Source organism: Chironomus tepperi, unplaced genomic scaffold (genome assembly GCF_022539635.2).
Source record: "Chironomus tepperi strain 1889 unplaced genomic scaffold, CSIRO-AGI_Ctep_v1 contig_85, whole genome shotgun sequence".
NCBI lineage: Eukaryota > Metazoa > Arthropoda > Insecta > Diptera > Chironomidae > Chironomus > Chironomus tepperi.
In genome coordinates this window covers 4,430,065-4,452,464 of record NW_027226207.1, presented here as the reverse complement: position 1 = coordinate 4,452,464, position 22,400 = coordinate 4,430,065, and the positions used below count along the sequence as shown (strand labels likewise).

At 33.6% G+C, this 22,400-nt stretch overlaps 5 protein-coding genes across 7 annotated transcripts in view; 3 read left to right on the top strand and 2 right to left on the bottom strand.

Annotated features, from left to right (window-relative positions):
- Positions 1-3,306: 3,306 nt before the first annotated feature.
- Positions 3,307-6,098, top strand: flip (ankyrin repeat and SAM domain-containing protein flippy). Its single transcript, XM_070634145.1, has 2 exons — positions 3,307-4,016; positions 4,076-6,098. Exons 1-2 carry the CDS (start codon positions 3,630-3,632, stop codon positions 4,826-4,828), a joined length of 1,140 nt encoding a protein of 379 aa, XP_070490246.1. The 5' UTR covers positions 3,307-3,629; the 3' UTR covers positions 4,829-6,098.
- Positions 6,099-7,167: 1,069 nt separating this feature from the next.
- Positions 7,168-8,471, bottom strand: LOC139085927 (oxaloacetate tautomerase FAHD2A, mitochondrial-like). Its single transcript, XM_070634147.1, has 2 exons — positions 8,196-8,471; positions 7,168-8,129 (listed from the first exon to the last, which is right to left on the bottom strand). Exons 1-2 carry the CDS (start codon positions 8,270-8,272, stop codon positions 7,259-7,261), a joined length of 948 nt encoding a protein of 315 aa, XP_070490248.1. The 5' UTR covers positions 8,273-8,471; the 3' UTR covers positions 7,168-7,258.
- A 688-nt stretch (positions 8,472-9,159) lies between these two features.
- LOC139085925 (myrosinase 1-like) lies at positions 9,160-11,093 on the top strand. Its single transcript, XM_070634144.1, has 2 exons — positions 9,160-9,612; positions 9,708-11,093. The coding sequence occupies exons 1-2, from the start codon at positions 9,196-9,198 to the stop codon at positions 10,872-10,874; spliced, it is 1,584 nt and encodes a 527-aa protein (XP_070490245.1). The 5' UTR covers positions 9,160-9,195; the 3' UTR covers positions 10,875-11,093.
- Positions 11,094-11,417: 324 nt separating this feature from the next.
- LOC139086005 (myrosinase 1-like) lies at positions 11,418-13,241 on the top strand. Its single transcript, XM_070634266.1, has 2 exons — positions 11,418-11,819; positions 11,916-13,241. The coding sequence occupies exons 1-2, from the start codon at positions 11,457-11,459 to the stop codon at positions 13,080-13,082; spliced, it is 1,530 nt and encodes a 509-aa protein (XP_070490367.1). The 5' UTR covers positions 11,418-11,456; the 3' UTR covers positions 13,083-13,241.
- A 2,175-nt stretch (positions 13,242-15,416) lies between these two features.
- Positions 15,417-22,400, bottom strand: part of LOC139086441 (cadherin-99C-like) — a 60,803-nt gene continuing 53,819 nt past the window's right edge. For all 3 annotated transcript variants that reach the window (XM_070634899.1, XM_070634900.1, XM_070634901.1), the window contains 2 exons: positions 16,789-20,369; positions 15,417-16,323 (listed from right to left, as the gene is read on the bottom strand). In XM_070634899.1, the coding sequence (XP_070491000.1) occupies positions 16,161-16,323; positions 16,789-20,369 (3,744 nt within the window). In that variant the 3' untranslated portion in view covers positions 15,417-16,160. The remainder of the gene's footprint in view (positions 16,324-16,788; positions 20,370-22,400) is intronic.

The window sequence follows — 22,400 nt, the reverse complement described above, 5'->3', positions numbered from 1 at the left end:
GTGAATCTTTGTCATATCAACAGCACTCTACCTAATAATTGAGAGATCCGGTCTCTGGTGGGAATCGAACCCGCGTACTCTTAAATGAGTATTTCAGATTTCCAGTATGTTGCCTAACCAATCGACCACAGAGGCCTTGATCTCGTACTGGCAGATTAAACTTTATATGACTAGATTCCACTAAACTCAGACACTGTCCATACTTAAGACATACCCTAGATACTTGAAATCATTTACGCCATTATGAATTCAAAAAATTCATAACCTAACCTCAAAAACACCTCCAAATTACAGCCTTAAAGTCATGTGAATCACGGAACATTCCAACAGATTTTCAATTAAAATTAAAAATCATATTTATATCCATCGTCTCCTCTTCAATGATTTTTTCTTTTTATAAAAAGTTTATTTATTTTTATAATTTTGTTGTGAACTCAAATGGAAGTAACCTTGTGCTGTATGAATTTCATTTTTTTTCCTTCATTATTTTGACTTAAAAATTGTAGTAAAAAATTTAATATAACAGATAGCGATCGAGTTTATTAAACATGATGCAATGCCGGTAATTGTTAAACGATTTCGGATTTTGTTGTTGCAATTTGGTTATGCTGTGTAGAGGAACATTAAAGATTTTGTAATAATTAAGCTTTTTTGTGTATAAATTTACTTAGAATTTTTACATGCGTTAATTACGCGCTACCCTTGAAATGTTTTTTGCTGGATGATTTTCAGCTTTTTTTGAGTTAATCATGTGCTCATTAATAAGGTTTTCTAAGTCAATTTCATGGTTAAGTTCACAAGGGAATTTTATTTTAATGTGAGATTTTGGAAATTGAATGGGTTTTACCTATAATTGAAGTAATTCTGGCAATTTAAGTAATTTTATGGATCATTTAAAATCTTTAAGGTTATACAGTATATTAACCTTTAAAACGTCAATATTGAAATTGAATTTCAGATCAGGTTCAATAACAGTGGATTTTTTTGATTACCTGCTCCAATGTCTGTTCATGCTCTTGTGCAATTGTTGACATTAGTCACTGCAAGCTTATCTTTTAATTTGACTTAAGCCTCAATTCTAGATTCTTATAAATTGGGTCGCTTTACGAGATATAATTATACTCAGTGAGTGCCTTACCGGCTTAAATTTGCATCATCTTGAATATATATTCCTCATAGCTTTAAATTGACCATCATTTGAGAATTCCAACAATTTGGTAGAAAACTTTTCAATACCAAAGTAAGACAAACCTTAATTCCACTTCATTCTTTTGAATTTGTTCAATTTTGTAATCAGTGTATATCCTTAAAAATCTTTTTCAAGTGCAATTGTAAAATTAGCTTTAATAAAAATTCCATTGTATAGAAAATTGACATTTTTTGGTTGAATGTTCTTGAAATGATGAAATGGAAGAGCTCGAAGTCGACTTCAATTTTATCTGAAGTCGAATTAACTTGAGTAGACTTTAATACAGTCATTGGCACTTAAAATTATTTCATCCGATTAACATTCATCCAGAACAATAGAATCTTTCATCCGAACAAAAGAAATTTCATTCGGATGAAATTCAATGTCAATGCCTTGACTTTTCCATCCAAAATTCTATTCAACTTTGAGCTCTGTGAAACGAAAATCCTAAAATGGAAATAATTTGACAACAGGCTAGCTTCATGTCTATGTCGGATTAGGCATTAAAATAATGCGTCATTATCTTCTTAACGCAGTGTGTCATCCGGAGGAGTGCCTTGATTAATCGTCAAATTTCTAACCTTCAAGACAGTTCAACCAAAATGTCATATTTTTCTCATGGGTTGTTCATAAGTGATGTCCATCAGAGACCAGTTTTTTGGCTGTATTCTTGGATACTCTGTAAGAAACTGGTCTCAAATGTCTACAAACTCACGGTGCATGCTACCACGATGCCACGGAGCAGTCATTGCACTTTAAGATGGAAATCCTTTATGAACAACCTTATAAAACCATTAATTAAACTGTATATAAACTTAAAATAAATTTCTAATAAATACTCTATCCTTACCAAATTCTTACCTTTCTGTATGTACATATATGTTAATTTATGTGAGGTTCTTTTTGTACTGGAAATTATTTATAGAAAAAAATTTGAAGAAATAAAAATCAGACATTAGTAAAATATATTACCTGGTCATCAATTCATTAATGCCATGAACTTAAAAAAATATTTTCTTGCAGCTGATTTGTGTTTTTTTGAAGGTTAATGCCAATGAGACGAGTTGAAGTACATTTGTATCGTCAATTTGTACAAGTGATCATCAACTTAAGTGACAATAAATTTGTTTTCATTTAACAACAACATGATAGATGTTTGTCTATCTGCATTATTTAAATATGGACGGTGAGTGTGAATGACGGAGCATACAAAGAGATATTGAGATTTAATTCTTTTTTTGAGGTCTTGATTGCTGTGGTTTTTGATGAACATTTTGTGGTATTTTGGGTATTTTAAGAATAAGAAGATTTAATTTACACTACTGGAACTTTGCCTTCACAATTTCCGATATTTAACATAAACTTGGAATAAAATGACGACGGATGGAACTGCTACTTGTGGTTAATGACTATTGAAAGCAATTTGAATCAAAGTCCAATTAAGTCATCATCTTAATGAATGTTTTTGTAGAAAAGGAAAGCTAATGAGATTAAGTTAGAGTTCATTGACTAAAAAATTTAACATTTTGGAGACTATGACTGGCTATGAAGATCCAAATTACATTTCAAACTGAATACTTAAAATTGTTATTGACAATCATTACCATGTGGACATTGTAAATTAATCCAATTATTTGGCACTTTGAAATTCCATATAAGATATGACTCCGGATTCAAAGTTTCGTGCAGTATCATTAAAATGTCTAAAGTTCTTCTTGGGTAGTCTAACTTCTTTTATTGCTCTTCATTTCATCTGGGTTTTTACTGACGTTTTAAAAAAGTTTTTATTGTGTTCATACCAACTTCACCTTTTGAATTTGAGAGTTCTGCAAACATTTGGTAAACTTCGTATTGAAAATTTTGCGCAGTTTCATGATTAATTTCAGAGTACAATTTCTTGTTGGACTCTTAAGAGCAGCACTCTTAATTTTAAAATGACATCCACGTGTAATCTCTAATTGCACAAGTCGTTTTACTGATCTATCATCCGCGTTTGTCCGATCTGTCTGGCATGGTGTCAAATTAAGACTGAATCTGGCATCAAGTTAGTGTCATATCTACCTGGAACCAGATTGTGATTCGAGAATTATATGAATTTCAACAAGAACATCCGCACACTCAGAGTATTTCATATGGAGTCGAATCGACTTGAGCCGACTTTCTCATACAAAATCCAAGTCGACGTCGAGCTCTGCTTAGACCTCCTTCTAATCATGCTTATAAATTTCACAACTTTAAAATGGACATCGAATCTCAACCAATTGCTAACCATTTGAATACTCTCACTATACCAACCCCAATACAAATGCACATTATAGCAACAACAACAACACTTACCCGTCATCACCATGGAAACTCAATGTAGAGTCGAAATTGTTTATTTACCAATCCATAAATAGAACTTAAGAAATATTAATTCATCATACAGAGAAATAAGAGAATGGCAACAGGAGATAATGAAATTATTAACACAAATACTGACGAAATCACTTCAGAAATTGAAGGAGAAGTAGAGGAACAGCAATCGATAATTGTATCTAAATTCGAATTCATTAAAATTGCAAAACAAACAACATCGACCGTCGTTCTCGAGTGGAAGTACAATGATGATAAAGTTGAAGATTCAGAAAATCCTGAAAATCCAGAAAAGGTCTTTAAGATAGTCAAGCTTAAGAATCGCAATGAATGGGAAACGATCAGTTGGACTCGTAAATCAGTATGCGTAATTAAGAATCTCGAGCAGAACACTTGCTATAGCATTAAAATTCTCGTTATGATACAAATGCCTGATAAGTTTGAAGTGATTGACTCATCTGATGTATTTAAGGTAAACATCATTAAAGCCATGTCAATAACCCAAAAACTGACCAATAACTTCCATTTCAGTGCTCCATACAAGTTATTCCGTCTCATAAAACATTCGTGCGTGCCATTCAAAAATCTCAATTGCACTTAATTAAGTCATATCTTAAATTAATGCCCGATTATTTGAACTTAACATTTAAGTCACACAGTGCTTTATGTCTGGCGGTCAAACAAAATGATTTAAACATTGCTAAATATTTCCTTGATGAAGGAGCTGATGTTAATGTTGGAATTCCTGAAATTAAACGGACACCGCTTCATGTTGCGATATTTCATGGCTTTCTTGAGATGGCTGACTTACTAATTAGCTATAAAGCAGACATAAGAGCGAAAGATATAATGGGATTAAATGTAGCACATCATGCGATCGATTCGAATATCCTTGAGGCTGTTGAGTATTGTGTTGAAAATTTGGGAATACATACGGAAACTAAAGATAATAACGGATATACATTATTACTCAGAGCTATCGTATGCCGTGCTGAATACAACATTGTTCGCTACTTATTCGATCAAAAAGCTTCTCAATCTGTCCGCGACAATGCCCGATTATCAATCTTACAACACGTGAGAATGATTAATGATCAGGAACTCGTTGACATATTGCTTAATTATAAGCCAAAGAATAAGTCAGATGCTAAACAAAAGATGAAACATAATGTACAGAAATTGATAATGTCGAGGCAAATGAAGAAGGATGAAACGGATGAGGAAACGGGTGATGAGAGTAGTCAAGCTGTCTCGGCGCTTGATCAAAGTGTGTTGTTTAAGTGATGTGCTTATTTTTGGAGGTTGAGGATGTGCTTTGTGTGATTTCAGTTAGGTATTGATTTGGTATTGGATTTTTGACATTGATATGTTTAGGTATATTGGATATGGCATCCTAGATTAGAGTCTGACTAGGTTTCTAAGTCAAGTTGGAATCTGCATGACTTATTTGATGCCAATGGCATCTTAAGTCATTCATGAATGAATCTTTCATCTGTTGTGTCCCGGACTTTTCGCATCAAATTGAAGGCCGTCATATTAGCATCACAAGAGCACGTGCTGTGCTAATATACCAAATCTAAAGAAAATTCGCTTGAATATGTATTAATGACAATGCAAACTCTTCAATATTTACTTGCCATTTTACAAGTAAAAGAGAATTCCAATGTCTGTCGCATGCGATCATACATAAATATATATTTTTTTGCATCTGTGTCCTTCCTTATTTATTTTTTCGTAGCTGTTAAGAGTTTTAAGTGAATGTACAAACTTTGGCGGTAAAGCAACAGATTTTATTCTCGAAATTTATATCTTAATTAAAAGTTTTTATTTCCATCACAATGCATTTATGTCTTAATAATTAATTATAACAATTGTGAATTGACTTGCTTGCGTAATTCGACCGAATAATTTTTATTTTTTTTGTTGCAAATTTTTTGAATGTCCAATTTTTGAGCTGAAGGACAAGTGAGAAGAGTAATTAACATGAGTGTAGTTGGAATGGAGCATAAATTCACAAATTATTTTTAATGTGGAATGTATTCTCGGCTGGAGGCGTAGCTTGTTGAGACATAGACATTAGTTTTGTGTTGCTCTTTTAACGGAAGTGGGGAAATAGGAAGGATTGCAAATATTTGGCATTAATGGAAGTTGTTTTGAGTGTTTGATGAATAATTGAAGTCTTGAATCTTTTGGTTTTGCAATTTTGATGGTGTTTGAGAGGCAAGCAATGGAATTGAGAGCGACTTTGAAGACTTTGTGAATCGGAACATCAAAAAATAGACAAACAAATTTTTTAGCATAGCATTCAAATAGCGCAACTTGGTTAATCGATCCAGAATCCGTTACCAGACCGGCAGGACTCTGAGTTGTCACCAAATTAGAGCCACACCAGCCTGCGGCCGGATTTTTGTTCAAGTAACCAAATCGTGCTATTCAGGGTATGTACAAAGGTTAGATTTTTGAAGATATTAAACATAATGCTCTCAAATTACATTATATGCTTAGTTATTTCCACTTCTAGTTTGAAATTTTCAAAATTTGATGATTTTTGATCAATTTAGCAATGTAAGTAAATCAGAGATTCGTAATTTTTGGTCAAAAATTCAGCCTTTGATACTGCGGTTCCAACACCATTATTTCCTAGTCTTATTAATTAGCATTATATTTATTTCCATAATTGGATATTCAACCTTGTCTTAAATTTGAATTACATATCTTATTTAGCATTTAAAGCTTAGTGTTTTAGATAAAATGTTAAGCAACTAAAATTGGCACTTAACGTACTAAAATTTGCTAAAGTGAATGTACAATGGACCCTGCTTTATAGGAGTCATAAAGTGGTTTTCAGGGTCAGCCCGAATTTTTTTTTGGAAAACTCCTATTTCGAAAGTTTCTGGTTGTATCCTTGTGATAAAGTGTACAGTTACTCATTTGTGAGGTAGAGAAAATCGATAGTTAACTCTGAAGATGTTCAAATGTTAAGGGCTTACTATCTCTTGGTATGTTACTGAATATTTGGTTCTTGACCGATCGATGTGCCGGATATACTCGATTCGCCGTAATTTACTGATTTACTTACTCATTTGTGATCCATGGCCTCCATGTCGCCTAAAAGTAGTTGTATCGCTGACTAGTACTTGCCAAATTCAAGGGCAATTCTGTCTATATCAACAGTTTACTTTGTGTTGCTTAAGTGATGCTCTAGTGGACACGCTGTGATCTTCAGTATGAATCTAAATATTGTCAGGTTTACAATAGACCATTTCTGATCTCAATTTGTTACAAGAAGATAACATAAGATAAATACAAGGTAGACACTAGTTGTTCTTACCGAGATCATCAACTTATGAAGTACTAATTATACTAAATACATCCAACTCAAAATACTATTCAATAAATATTAGCTCATATCATATTCCAATCAACTCTCAAAACATAAATATTTGCAGTCATTCTCAGAGAGGAACTAAATTAAGTTCTCGCAAAAATCACCCAAATCAACCGCAACAACAACAAATTTGATTAAATTGACCTCAAGCCTTAATTTTTTCTCTAACCACACTAAATACATGTACTATTGGACTTACTAATAAGTACTTAATGCTGATAATAAAACCAAACAGTTTGTATATTTACAAAAAGTCGTCTTTATCTTTTTATTGCACACCAATAACTTTTCAGCTACAAAAATAAATTTCTTGATGCTCAACAAGTTCAGCCTTCAACGACTTTATTAACAATTTTACCAATTCCTTCAATTTCACTTTCAATCAGATCGCCAGCTTTAAGGAATTCTGGTGGACTTCTATGCATACCAACACCTGATGGTGTTCCTGTCAAGATGACATCACCAGGCAATAAAGTAATTGATTCTGTGACACGTGAAATAATGTCAGGAATATCAAAGATCAATTCACTAGTTCTGCCACTTTGTTTCAGGACTCCATTGACACTGCAGGTAATTGGAAGATCACTTGGATCAATAACTGACTTATGGATGACTGATGGACCTAATGGACAGAATGAGTCCATACTTTTACCGATCAAAAATTGTCCACCATTTCTCATCTTTTGCCAATCACGAGCTGAAATGTCTTGAGCAACGCTATATCCAAAGACATAATCCAGAGCATTTTCCTTCTTAACATGGAAGGCTTTAGATCCAATGATCACAGCCAATTCGACTTCCCAGTCAATCTGATCACTAATCTTGTGTGCGATGACGTCACCATATGGTCCAGTAAGAGCAGATGCAAATTTACTGAAGAACATTGGTTCCTTTGGGTATGGCTTGTTCTGTTCATCACAATGTCCACGATAGTTGAGTCCAACACATAAGATCTTTTGAGGTTCCGTAATTGGTGATAGAATTTCAACATCGGCAGTTTTTACAGACTTCAGACCAGATTCCTTTGACTTGACTTCATCGATGGTCGTTCCTGACTCGATGAATGTTTTGAGGTCATTTGAAAAACCACTAAGATCTTTAATTTCACTTCCATCGTCCGAAAAGATGCCTAATTGTTGCTTTTGGCTGTTCTTTTCTTTATATTGAACGAATTTCATGTTTATGGCAGCTGAAGAGCTAAAATTCAATTAATTATCGGATCGACTTTAGCCGCAAAAATAAATTTTTATTTTTTTTACTTACCGAAAATTTCTGATAAGTAAATTTTGTTGTTTCCAAGCGGCACCAATGATTTTAACTGGAAAAGTTAATGTTTTCATTTTTCCAAAGTGTTTTTAAGTCTTAAAAATTTTCTTTGGATATAAAAGTGGAGGAATCCTTAATGTTTGGATATACCAATTGCTTCTGTACTGTCTTATGCAATGGATCTTTGTGTTAATTGTGTTTGACAAGTTCTTATGTCAGTCTTATGATTTAATAAAATTTTTGCAGTAATAATTCGATAGATACATAAAACTTCCAATGGAACAACTTGAAATTTGGAATTTTTAGTTTGAATTTTAAAAGTTCGTTACGGATATTTAGATTCGTTTTGGTTTGAATTTTTATTCAGGTGATATAGTGAGCTTCGAGGCTTGATAGTTTAACTAGTCGGTATCAAAAACCTATTCTGACCTCCCCGAATAGCACAAATCTGTTAATCGAACAATAATCCGGTCCAGACTAACGTGATTCTAACTTAATTCCGAATTGCATTTAATTCGATTTGAATCCGATACCATGCCACAGTCATCCCAATTTGGTATCAAATTTTAGATCAATTAACCGATTTGTGCTCATTGGACTTTGTTTCATTTGAGTTGAAGTGGCTCGATGGCTTAATAGTGTCAATGTTCGAGACTTAATCCTTAATCACCAATCCAACCGACCATGGGTTCGAAACTCAATATGAGAAATTCTTTGAGTCATTCAATGCATCATACATATCCCTCCCCATCGTTATCAATTGACAATGTCCACAACAGATATGATTTTACTACGACCATATAATCATATAGTAACTGAATGTACTTTGTTTACCATACACCCAATCCTAATCTCTTAACTTTCTTAATCATTTAGTTATCAATTGCCACCACTCGTGTACCGAATATCACGATTGATAACAAATTATTTGTATCCTATATAAGTTTGGAACAAAAAGGAACATTTTCAATTGATTTTAGTTCGTGAAGTTGGTAAGATGAATACGGCAACGAAGGCATTCTTTGCTTTCTTATCAGTAGTATCTATAGCAGCACTTGTAGTTGGAATTATTGCGATTGTTCAAGTTAATCAAAAAAGTGATGAGACAACAACCACTGGGGCAATTGTAGAAACAACTACAGCTGCTGAGTCAACAACTACATCTGGAGAATCAACAACTACAACTGAATCACCTGGATATGGACAAGATTTTCCATTAGATTTTGAATTTGGTGCAGCTACTTCAGCTTATCAAATTGAAGGTGCATGGAATGTTGATGGAAAAGGACGTAATATTTGGGATATGGCTGTTCATGATCATCCTGAAATAATTAGAGACAATGCCACTGGTGATAGTGCAGCTGAATCATATTATAACTATAAAGAAGATGTTAAGGCACTTAAAGCTTCTGGAGTAAGTATTTTTATCGTTTGAACCCGTTTGAACATTTACTAATCACATGATATTTGACAAAAAATTTTTATCTAACTCCTGTGCTTTTTTTACAGTTCAACTTCTACAGATTCTCAATTTCATGGTCAAGAATCCTTCCTTTGGGCATGCAGCCAAACGAGTTAGGAATTCAATATTATAATAATTTAATCAATGAATTGATTGCAAATGGAATTAAACCAATGGTTACAATGTATCACTGGGACTTGCCTGAATATGTACAACAAGTCGGTGGCTGGACAAACCCAATTGTTGTGGATTATTTTGAGCAATATTCAAATTTGATCTACGAGAGATTTGGTGACCGTGTTAAGACATTCATCACATTCAATGAACCTTACATCTTTTGTGAACATGGATATGGAAGTGGACATGAACCACCATTAGTGAAATCACCTGGTGTGGGTGTGTACTTGTGCGGTAAAAATGTCTTATTAGCTCATGCTAGAGCTTATCGTAATTACAAAACAAAATTCCCTCCAAGCCAACAAGGCAAAGTAGGAATCTGTTTGAACAGCGACTACTTCTATCCACAAGATGCTACAAATGCAGCTGTAAATCTTGCTGATCAAGCATTAAATCATATGTTTGGATGGTTTGCTCATCCAATATTCTCAAAGAATGGAAATTATCCAAAAGTTATGATTGACAATATTAAAAGAAACAGCGCAAACCTTCCATGGTCAAGACTTCCAGAACTATCAACTGAAGAAATTGCATTGATCAAAGGAACTGCTGACTTTTTAGCCATCAATTACTATTCTAGTCGCATTGTTAAACCAAAAGTCGATTATCCTGAGGAATATGGATGGGAAGCTGATGCAGGAATCGATAAATATGTAGATCCAACATGGGAACGAGCTGAATCAAGCTGGTTGTATGTTGTCCCTGAAGGTCTTCATGATTTATTGGTATGGATCAAGAATAACTTTGACAATCCAACAGTCATCATTGCTGAAAATGGATACTCCGATACAGGAGAAATTGAGGATGACAAGCGCATCAGTTACATCAGAAGACACTTAAGAGCAGTCAAAAATGCAATGGATGAAGGCTGTAAAGTAGCTGCATACACAGTCTGGTCACTTCTTGACAACTTCGAATGGCTTCAAGGTTTCCATGAACGATTCGGAATCTACTATGTTGACTTTTTCACAAAAAGAAGAATCCCAAAGAAATCAAGTAAATACTTCAAGGAATTGATAACATCCAGAATGATATGAAGTAATACAGACCACCAATCAATTTTTTGTAATTAATATGTTTCTAATACTACAATTAAGGAGTGGAAGAGCACATGGGATTAAGTATAAGCTGATAAGAAGTTTGTGTTTTTGTGATTAAAGTGATGATAAAGTGAGTTAGGTCTAGTTATTGTGAATTTTGTTAGTAGATGTCACTATGTGTGCTTAAATATTGAATAAAAGTTTTTGAACTTGAAATGAGTGGAATTACTGAAATATTCTGTGTACTGTCTTCATCTTGCAAGCCTATTAAAGTCCAAACGTTTTGAATCCATACTTAACGGCACATGCTTCCTTAAAACGATTCCGATATTATACAATCGTTATCACTTGACAATGAAGAACATCCAAAACTGATATGATTTTACTACCAAACATATCATCATATACTGACTGTATATACGCTAATCCTAATCTTAACTTTCTTAATCGTTAAGTTATTAATTGCCCCCACTCGTCAGGCTTAATATCAACCATTGATAACACTTTATTTTGTATCTTATATAAATTTGGTTCCTAGCCAAAAATTCCCAATCGATTTAAGTTCGCGAAGTTGACAAGATGAATACGGCAACGAAGGCATTCTTTGCTTTCTTATCTATTGTGTCTATAGCAGCACTTGTAGTTGGAATTATTGCAATTGTTCAAGTTAATAAAAAAAGTGATGAGGAAGCTAAGGAAGTAACAACTACTGAAGTTCCTCCTGCAATTGGACAAGATTTTGCATCAGATTTTGAATTTGGCGCAGCCACTTCAGCTTATCAAATTGAAGGTGCATGGAATGTTGATGGAAAAGGTCGAAATATTTGGGATATGGCAGTCCATGATCATCCTGAAATAATTAGAGACAATGCCACTGGTGATAGTGCAGCTGAATCATATAATAACTACAAAGAAGATGTTAAGGCACTTAAAGCTTCTGGAGTAAGTATTTTTATCGTTTGAACCCGTTTGAACATTTATTAATCACATGACATTTGGCAAAAAATTGTTATCTAATTCCTGTATTTATTTTTACAGTTCAACTTCTACAGATTCTCAATTTCATGGTCGAGAATTCTTCCCTTGGGCATGCAACCAAATGAGTTAGGAATTGAATATTATAATAACTTAATTAATGAATTAATTGCAAATGGAATTAAGCCACTGGTTACAATGTATCATTGGGACTTGCCTGAATATGTGCAGCAAGTTGGTGGCTGGGCAAACTCTATATCTGTGGATTATTTTGAACAATATTCAAATTTGATCTACGAGAGATTCGGTGATCGTGTTAAGACATTCATCACATTCAATGAGCCTTACATCTTTTGTGAACGTGGATATGGAAGCGCAAATCAGCCGCCATTAGTGAAACAACCTGGATTTGGTGAATACTTGTGTGGCCGTAATGTCTTATTAGCTCATGCTAGAGCTTATCACAATTACAATGCTAAATATCGTGCAACACAATTAGGTAGAGTTGGAATCTGTTTGTTCAGTGATTATTACTATCCACAAGACAATTCGACTGCTGCTGCAAATCTTGCTAATCAAGCAATCAATCATATGCTTGGATGGTTTGCTCATCCAATTTACTCAAAGGATGGAAATTATCCACAAGTAATGATTGACAATATCAAAAGAAATAGCGGAAGTCGTCCATGGTCAAGACTTGCGGAATTTACAACTGAAGAAATTGAATTAATCAAAGGAAGTGCTGACTTCCTTGCTCTAAATTACTATTCTAGTCGCATTGTTAAACCAAAAGTTACCTATCCTGAGGAATACGATTGGGAAGCTGATGCTGGAGTTGATAGATATGTAAATCCACAGTGGGAACGAGCAGAATCAAGCTGGCTTTACGTTGTACCTGAGGGACTTCGTGATTTATTGATATGGATCAAGAATAACTATGACAATCCAACAGTCATCATTGCTGAGAATGGATACTCAGATACAGGAGAAATTGAAGACGATAAGCGCATCAGCTACATTAGAAAACACTTGCAAGCTGTTAAAGATGCTATGGATCAAGGCTGCAATGTTGCTGCATACACTGTCTGGTCACTAATTGACAACTTCGAATGGCTTGAAGGCTTCCATGAAAGATTCGGAATTTACTATATTGATTTTTTGACTAAAAGAAGAATACCAAAGAAATCAAGTAAATACTTTAAAGAATTGATAACATCCAGAATGATATGAGGTAATAGCAAACACAAATCAATTGTTTATGATCATTATTGTATTTCAAGTGCTACTGTTAAGGAGTGGACGCGCACATGGAGTTAAATTTAAAATTGATAAGAAATTTGTGTTTTTGTGATTAAAATGATAATAAAATTGAATGTTGAGCACCTTGGATGTATGCAATTTAGATTGCAGCTGTTAATGCTTATGGATTTGGTTGGTAGATGTCGCTACGTGTGAATTAACATTGAGTCAAAGAGTTTTAACTGGAATATTAAATGAAATTGGAGGAATTGGTCCATTCCCGATCGGCACATATTGAAATGTTGCCACCACGGCGACGACTCGGTCGTATACTTAAAGCCAAGTGGCTGCCGCATGGCGAAAACAACCGAATTTGCCAAGTGGCAGCCACTTGGCTTTAAGTATACGACCGAGTCGTCGCCGTGGTGGCAACATTTCAATATGTGCCGATCGGGATTTTGACTATCAAGTCAGCATTGTTCACTGGAAGCTTAATTCTTCTGCATTCTCAGTTTTATCCAGCATTTAAATCCTTCACTTTTTTAAAGTCTGGACTTTAACAGCTCCAGATAATTCGCAAGATTATTGAATTGAATCCAAAAAACTCTTGTCCAATGTTTGTCCTCAATAAATTCACATAAATCCCATCAATTCTTATCAAATTACAAAGCCTACTCTAACCTACCTTCTAATTCAAACCATTACCAATTCAATTCCATTTTCCTTCCTTACATAAATAATTCAAATTTTTCTCATTCTTTAAACTAGATAACGGAGAGAATGTTGCATGTTGTATGCTGCTTACTGTTCTTCCTGGTTAGTTTTTTTGCTCTGTGCTGTGTTTGCGTGACGATAAGTTTACTGATATGATTCTTTCTTATTATTGACCATACATTTACGGTATGGTGAAATATTTATGTTAGTAAGAACAAGAATGCTGTGATTATTGAAGATTTCTGTTTGTTGAACTCGAGTAGCTTATGGATGATTGCAAGTGTTTTAATTTCTAGAGATTGTAGAAGGTGATGGAAGAGATTCTTTGGGTTTGGGTTGGGCTGAGGTAGAATGACTTGCGGGAGTTGAGATTTAGGTTTGCAATCGTCGATTCTAGACTTCTGTATTGCTCAAACTTGTGCATCAAATCCAAAATCCTTCAAAAAATTGCACAACCTGATGCTCATAGCAAACCAATTAATCCAAAGCCACCAAGCTAGTATTCATATCCAATTTATAAAGTTATTAAAAATTTAACAAGTTGAAAACCAAAACCATCAATTTTACTGACGATGAAGCAACTCCGAACTCATTTTAACCATTCAATTTGAAATTAATCCCATCTCCAAACTGTTAATGTTAGCTCAGCAAATAACAAAACAGTTGGTAGAAAACCATTTATAACTAAATTAAAATCATGCCATAATATATATGAAGATGTATTTTAAATTTGATTATGTTGCACAATGTTTCATAATTTTTTGCAAAAGAGATTTAATGCGAATTATGATGAGCTAGTGAAATATGGAGTTAAAGTGGAATTTCTATTCAGAGGGAAATCCGATAAGTCTGTTATTCAATTAAGAAGTAAACTGAAATATGTAAAGATTGGTTTTGTTAGGAAGATGTAAATTGGATTGAAAAGTTGATTGAATGTAAATTAAGTAGTGATTAAGTTAATGAGTGTGATTTATGTGATTAAGTACGTATTATCAATACTGAAATTAATAGGAATATTATGAATTTGAAAATATCAGATGAAATTTAAATGTAGAACTTGTTTTGGATGAACTACCTATAAAGAGAACCAGGGTTTATTTCTAACAGGCAAATAGCTTGGTGTTCAACATGTACCATGAAAGCTTCCTTTAAGAGTATGTGCCTTTTTTTAATGTTTATTTCTGAATTATTCAACTATCCATTCGGATGTGGATGATAATCAGTATATTTGTTGTCATTAAGGATGAAAGGTCAGATTCGGAGATGTCAGAGACGGCACGAAGATGTCACAGCAACGGTGATCATCAAAAAGATAAACTTTGTCCGAAAATGCGTCATTAAGTTGCAATATTCTTTTAAAAATTGTATGACACTTCCGAATATCACAAGTCGATCCAAAATTTGGCACAAGACAGACGTGACTATTTCATTGTGCTGGATTTAAACCAAATTCCGGACCAAGTCAGAGTCACACTCTCTAAGATTGTCAATTTCTAGAATTCAAAACCTGAAAATTTCAATTTAATGCTTAATAAATATTCAATAATTAAAACATTCCAACACATTATTTTCAATATTTTCATATCTATCTAATTTATTATTCTTCTCATAATAATTCCATTTTTAAATAATACAAATCACAAATGTCTTTTTTTTGTAATAGGAAATAAATTTTGTTCTCATAACCTAACATTCTTTTAATTTTCTATTTCAATAATTTCACATTCAATCTCATTCAAAATTTTTTTCTTATAATTTAATGACTAATATCACAGTAAAATTGTCTTAATTTAATTAATCAATCTGGGAATGTCTGGGTTGATTGAGAATGGGATTTGCAGGTTTGATGGACTTGATGATCTTGAGCAGCACAGCATAGTTGCTAAGGTACTGTTAGGAAGCTGTGATTATGACAGAACAGACAAGTATGCTTGCTGCAACGTAGCCGCTCGATTTGGCCAATTTTCATGACAAAACCTAATATTCGCTGAATTGTGGCCTTTGGGGACTATAATTCTAATTTACTCCAACAGCCCTAATCTGGATAAACATCCTACCCATCGAATATCCATCAATCAAATCCCATCCCGACCATCCCATCCAACCATATCTCTAATAATGAAAAACTGACTTTAAATCAAAATGAGGATGATTAATTCATCAATTAAATCTTAAATGTGTAAATTTCTAGGACAAGATGAAGTAATATTCTCTAAATATAATCAGTTGATTGTCTAAATCGACTAGAAATGAGAAAATAACAAAATTCATTTTCCTCCTCAATTTACAATTAATCCTTTTTTAAAATAATATATAAAATCACTTCAAATATTTTCTAATTTCATCTTCTATTTGTCATCTCGCACTTCCGTCGTATGCTACTATCAATTCTTTCAGGTTCACTTGCACTGCATGAACATTCTGCAATTGATTTATTTTATTATTGTCAACACGCAATTGATTTCGATTATTTGACATTGTTGATGCTGCTGATTGTGCTGCTTTTGAGTGATGAAATCTGTGAATAAATTGAAAAAGGAAATTGGAAAATTAATTAAAATCTGAGTGGATTTTGGATGCATGCAAGGGTGATATGCATGAATGTAGCGTAGAGGATGAAGGGATGTGCCAATTAGTATCCTGTCTATGCTTCTAGTTTGTTCAAAATGTAATTAAAGTCACAATTTTGATTGTCTAAATCCTACTCGGAGGAGCCTACCGTACACTACCGATGGCAGGGCTATCCTAGGGTGTCCTACCTACTCTAACCCTACTCTAGCCCTACCCTAACCTATCCTAGGTAGTAAAAATAGAGCTAGAACATCTTAACACTTGCATAGCCCACATTAGCTCTGATTTAGGTACCAAACCTCCCAACTGGCCTTACTTAGTGGATCAAAATGACTTCATCTCAAATAGCTAAACCTTGCATACCCCTGCATAACTAGTAAAATTTCAAAAAATAATCCAAAACAATACTCACTTATTCCACCATATAAAACTATATACGCCTCCAATTATCACAATGATGGATGCCACAACAGCAAGACTAATGAGTGAATAATTTAACAAATTATTTCCATTCTGTTGCGAATTTGAAATTTCTAAATGATGTATCTCATTTTCGGTTTCAAGTGGTGCAAAAATTCCATCAACCGGTGATCGAACTAAGCGAGAAATGGCAGCCGTAACCTGTGTCTGTATGCTTACATCCAAAAGAGAATTGGCAAGAGCACTTGAGTTTCTCAAAAGAATCTTTTCAGTCTTAGGATCAATGACATAAAACCATGTATCTGTTGAGTCTGGCAGTTCTATTATTGATCCATTTTGAGTCAATGATTTACGATTTGAGAATTTCTCAATTGATGCATATAAGCCATTAGCCTTCTCAGTTAGAACATCTTCAAGATTCTGCTTATAACGTTGAACTTCATTTGGACTTGATTCAGCAATAGCAACAGTAAGACGATTGTAATCGGATATAACATTTACAATAACACGAGCATATGACCGATGAACGACTCCTGCATCCTTCCCATAGTTGTCAATTGCTTCAACTTTAAACAAGAAATGTCCATCGACTATTTTATGTAATGGCTTTCTTGTTCTTATAACACCCGTGTCGGTAATAATAAAATAAGAACTTGGAAGTTCATCTTTAAATAGTCCATTAGTAGCATCATCATCGACTAGTCGATATTTTATTAAACCAAATGTACCGGAATCATCATCGTATGCTTCAGCTTTCAATACAGTTGTACCAATCATACTATCATAATTAACAACACCATAATATGTGTCATTTCTCATATAACGTTTACTGTTAGTATCACCATTATGTCGATACTTAAATACTGGTGCATTATCATTTGTATCTTGTACAAGTATCTTTAATATTGCTATATTTTTTAATTGATTCACTCGCTGTTTACTGGAATTTAATTTAATTTTTAATTCATGTGTTGTCTTATTCTCAAAGTCTAATCCCTCTTTTAATTTGACAGCACATGCTAAATCTTCAATTATAACAGCAAATAAATTCATTTCATTTCCGGCTATAATTTCACATGAGAAAGCATTTTTAGTTCTTGTTGATTTCTTTACATTAAAAATTGGTATTAACTTAATCGTAGCATTAATGCTAGTCGATTCCGGAATATTTGTAACATATGCATCATCACCAAATGCTAGACCTAATTCTTCTGTCGATTCTTGTACAGTTGCCGTTGTCGATTCATAATTTTTATTTGGAATGTGCTTAACAAAGACGATTAATGTTGATACGGAACTTAATTGTGGCTCGCCAAGATCATATGCACGTACATTAATCTCATACTGATTTGCTGTGTCTTTTCTCAAGTCATCTTTTATGCGAATATTGCCATTTTCAGGGTCGATGTGGAAGAATTTTAGTGCTTTACCTTTTCCAGTCATTTCATATCTTACGACATTACCCGGTGATGTTGAGTCTGTATCTACGGCAGGCATCGATGCAATTAAACTGCCAACTAATTGATCGTCTGTAATGCTGACGGGCTCGGGTGTGATGAGAAAAACTGGCGCAATATCGTTACGATCTTCAACGTTGACTTTAATTTTGACAATATCGCCTGGATTTTTCCCATCATTCTCTAATGTACCGACGATTAATTCATGTACAGCTTTTGTTTCATAATCCAACTCTTGTTTTGTTCTTATTTCACCAGTTTGTGGATCAATTTTGAAGAATTCTTTTGATGGATTTTTCTTAATGACATAAGTGACGTCCGGAACTATTTCAGGATTTCCTATTTTAACAACAGCCACAAATGCATCAGCAACATTCTCAGGCACTTTAGCATCAATTTGTGTCTTATTGAAAATTGGCAAAATATTTGGAATGTCTTTGACTGAAATTTTAATCCTAATTTCCGATGATAATGGTGTGTCACCTTGGTCACTAGCTTTAACCATAAATTCATATTCACTTTGCTTCTTAAATGCCAATTTTTCTTTCGTATAAATTTCGCCTGTCTCACTATTAATTCTGAATGGTACACTTGATGGTAATGAGTATACGACATCGCCATTTCTTCCTTCATCAATGTCATATGCCTGTACCATACCAACAAATGCGTTTAATTTACCTTCATCGACTGAAAATAAATATGGTAATGTCGATTCATCAAAAACTGGTAGATTATCATTTGCATCAAGTACTTTAATGTTCACAACAGATGTTGTGTATAAGCCATCAGTGTCCTCGGCACGAACCAACAATTGATATTTTGTAAGAGTTTCACGATCTAATTTACGAATAATTGTTATTGCACCATTGTCGGAATTAATTTCAAATTGACGTAAATCATTACCCGAAATGATTGAATAATGTACGGGATCTGTTTCAGGATCATCAGCATGTACATGAACAACAGATGAATTGATTATTGATGACTCATTTACAGTAATGTCATAAATATTGTTATTAAAGACTGGTGGTTTTGTATTTGGACCAGCAATCACATTGACTAGCAGATTTGTATCGGAATAGAGACCACCGCCATCAGTTGCACGAATTGTTATATTCCAAATTTCATTTGCTTTAAGACGTCCATCAGAATAAATTTCACCAGTTTTCTCATCGATTGTAAATTTTTGTTTAACTGTTTGATTTGGAAATGAGAAAGTTATTGATGCATTTAATCCAGCATCAATATCTTTTGCAAGTGCCTGAGCAAGTAGTCGTTTTGAATTACCAGCACTTATTGTTATGGGTTGCATTTCATAAATTTCTGGTTCATTATCATTTAAATCGAGTATTGTTACATTGACACTAAGTGGTGAACTAGCTGCATTTCCATGAATTTCACGCGCAATGACTTGAAATAAAAGCTTTTCAGACTTCTCACGATCTATACCTGAACTATCATTGACTATTAAGTATCCATCTTTATTGACAGAAAATAAATTTGTTGTTAATTCAAATGAATAAATTGGAAGTTCGACATCTGTTGAATAATCTTCATCCTTTATGCTAAATTTAATCGGATTATTATTGTGTATGCTTAGTACTCTCGTTCCAATTTGTGCATTCTCCTCAACGACACCCGTCAAGTCTGATGCAATTATAACGGGTGGATAGACATCAATAGGCTTTACATTTATTGTCAGTTTAGCTGTTGTAAATCGTTTCTGCTCCGTTACTTCCTCAGCTTTAATTGTTATAACAAATTGACGATCCGATACTGTCGAATCGACTAACTTAATTTGTCTTATATCAGCACTAAGCTCATCAATTTGAAAATATTCACTATAAGTATTTGGAGTTCCATCAATAAATTCATATCTCATTGTGGCATTTAATGCATCTAAGTCAATTGCTTTAATTGCTTGTGGCATTATCTGTAAGCTTTTTTGTACCGTACCAGGTACAATCGTGGCTGTATACTCAGGATTAATACAACTTCCATCAAAATATAGACAATCATCATAGATGAATGATGGATCGAGATCATCGACATCCTCTACATTTATTACAAGTGTTGTTGTTGCCGATAATCTTTCTGACACATTTCTTGCACGATCCTAGCGGAATTAAAATGAGAGGAATGAAAAAGAATTAATGAGATTTTACATGAGCCCATAAAAATTGTAAGATTATCAAAGTTAAATTGTGTGTAATGCAAAAGTCAAAGAATTTACGATCGATGTTCAATGTTTGTCTTTATTTTACCTCTTCTTTGGTTTTACCGGGGTTTTGTGGATTTGTAGGTTTTGTGGTTTGTTTGTCTGTATGTCAAATTTTAAGTATTACATTTCATACAAAAAGTCTCAAATTATTAGAAACTTTCTCTTGTGAAGTATAAGATTTCACATAAAAATTCTCAAATTTTAGAAACTTTCTCTTGTGAAGTATATGATTTCATACATTACCTCTAAAATTTTAGAATTTTTTTTCTTGTGAAGTAAGTAATTTCATTCAAAATCTCTAACTCTAGGTTCGAGACTCAGCATCATGCTTCATCTTGCTTACTTTACAATACAAAATTAATGCGCTTTTGAATCACGCACTTACAATTTACATTACAAACTACTCCTGACGATGATCTCATGAGAGTTGTAAAATGCAAAGCTACACAACATTTCCGCGATTCAAAATGTGTAATGCTTGACAACGTCCAAACCCGTGTATGCAAAAAACTTTATAAATACACAAAAACCGATCGGTTAATTGAATATTCGAGTCACGTTATTTAGATTAAAAGAATCACGAAAAATTGTTATTTCATGTGTTTAATGATCCAAAAGCTGTTTTTTATTGTTGCTGATTTAGTTCTCTTTAACTGCCATTCATTGTTTGTAACAATATCTTGTTTTCCATATCAGCTATTTAAATATTTTTTTCTGTACCCATTCTTACAAGTTTATTTACTAATTCCCTTTTTCTCTGCTTTAAATTATTATTAAATCAGCATATGTTTGACATCATGTCACATACTTTATGAGCAACTGAGTAAGTTTTAACGATAAGTACATTATAAGGTTTTGTTTTGTATATTCTGTTTATACTTTAAAGTCTATGGCTAATGAGATTTAAACTTAACCATATTTAAGCATGACATGTTGGCTGAGCACAGAGAAGAGAAACATTTTTATCGCGGATTTTTGCTGTGGGAATTAAGTGAGTTGTTTTGTGAATGGTACTGGCTGATCAGATCAAAATGTTTGGGAAGATTCGGTGTGACTTGCTGAATTTGTCACTTTAGTAGTGTCTAGTAGTGCAGTATTGTCAAATTTGTAGCGACTTTTATTCATATTGACAATCATTTTTGTAGGAATTGAGAGATCAAATTTTGATGGGAATCGGACTTGTATCCTTACAAATTAGTTGGAATGGCTTTGAAAATCCTACTGTCTAATCACTGAGCCACTGAAGTCATAAGGTCGCAATGGCAGATTTGCATATACAGTAACAGAGAGAGAGACCGCTTTTGGGTACCATGGTGATGTTTCTGTTAGATGATTCATGCTCTTTGTCTGTTAAGGATCCATATGCGTGGTATCTGAATAATGTTGAATCTAGGATATCGAACTATATGTAGAATAATCAGTCATCACAAATTAGGACCTCTTTTGTCGTCTTCTTGGGGGCAATACAGTTGTTCTGCTTAGATTGATGAATCAATAGACATGGCTTTACCTAAATATGCGTCCCCAAACAACACAACCCAAAAAGTTACCTAACCTCAAATAAAGCAAATTCCTTCACATCAACATCAACTAAAGTAAAGGGGTATTGAGCTAAGACTAAGCATTAAGCGCCACATGAAGGAATACATCAAGAGAATTTCGCAACAATATACCTTTTTCTCTCTCTCGGTCTCTCATTGCTCATTTACTTCTATTTATGGACATTATATAGATTTCGGATCGTATATGGATGAAATCGAGTTTTTTTTCGCGTGACTCAAGCAAATTATCTTAATGTATTATTGAATCAAAACTTATAAAGCTTTATGATGAAGATTAATTTGTTATCATTTGCACAACCACAGCATCATCATCAATACATATAGTTAGGCTATTGAAGAGTTCAATTCATTGTACAATTGCAAT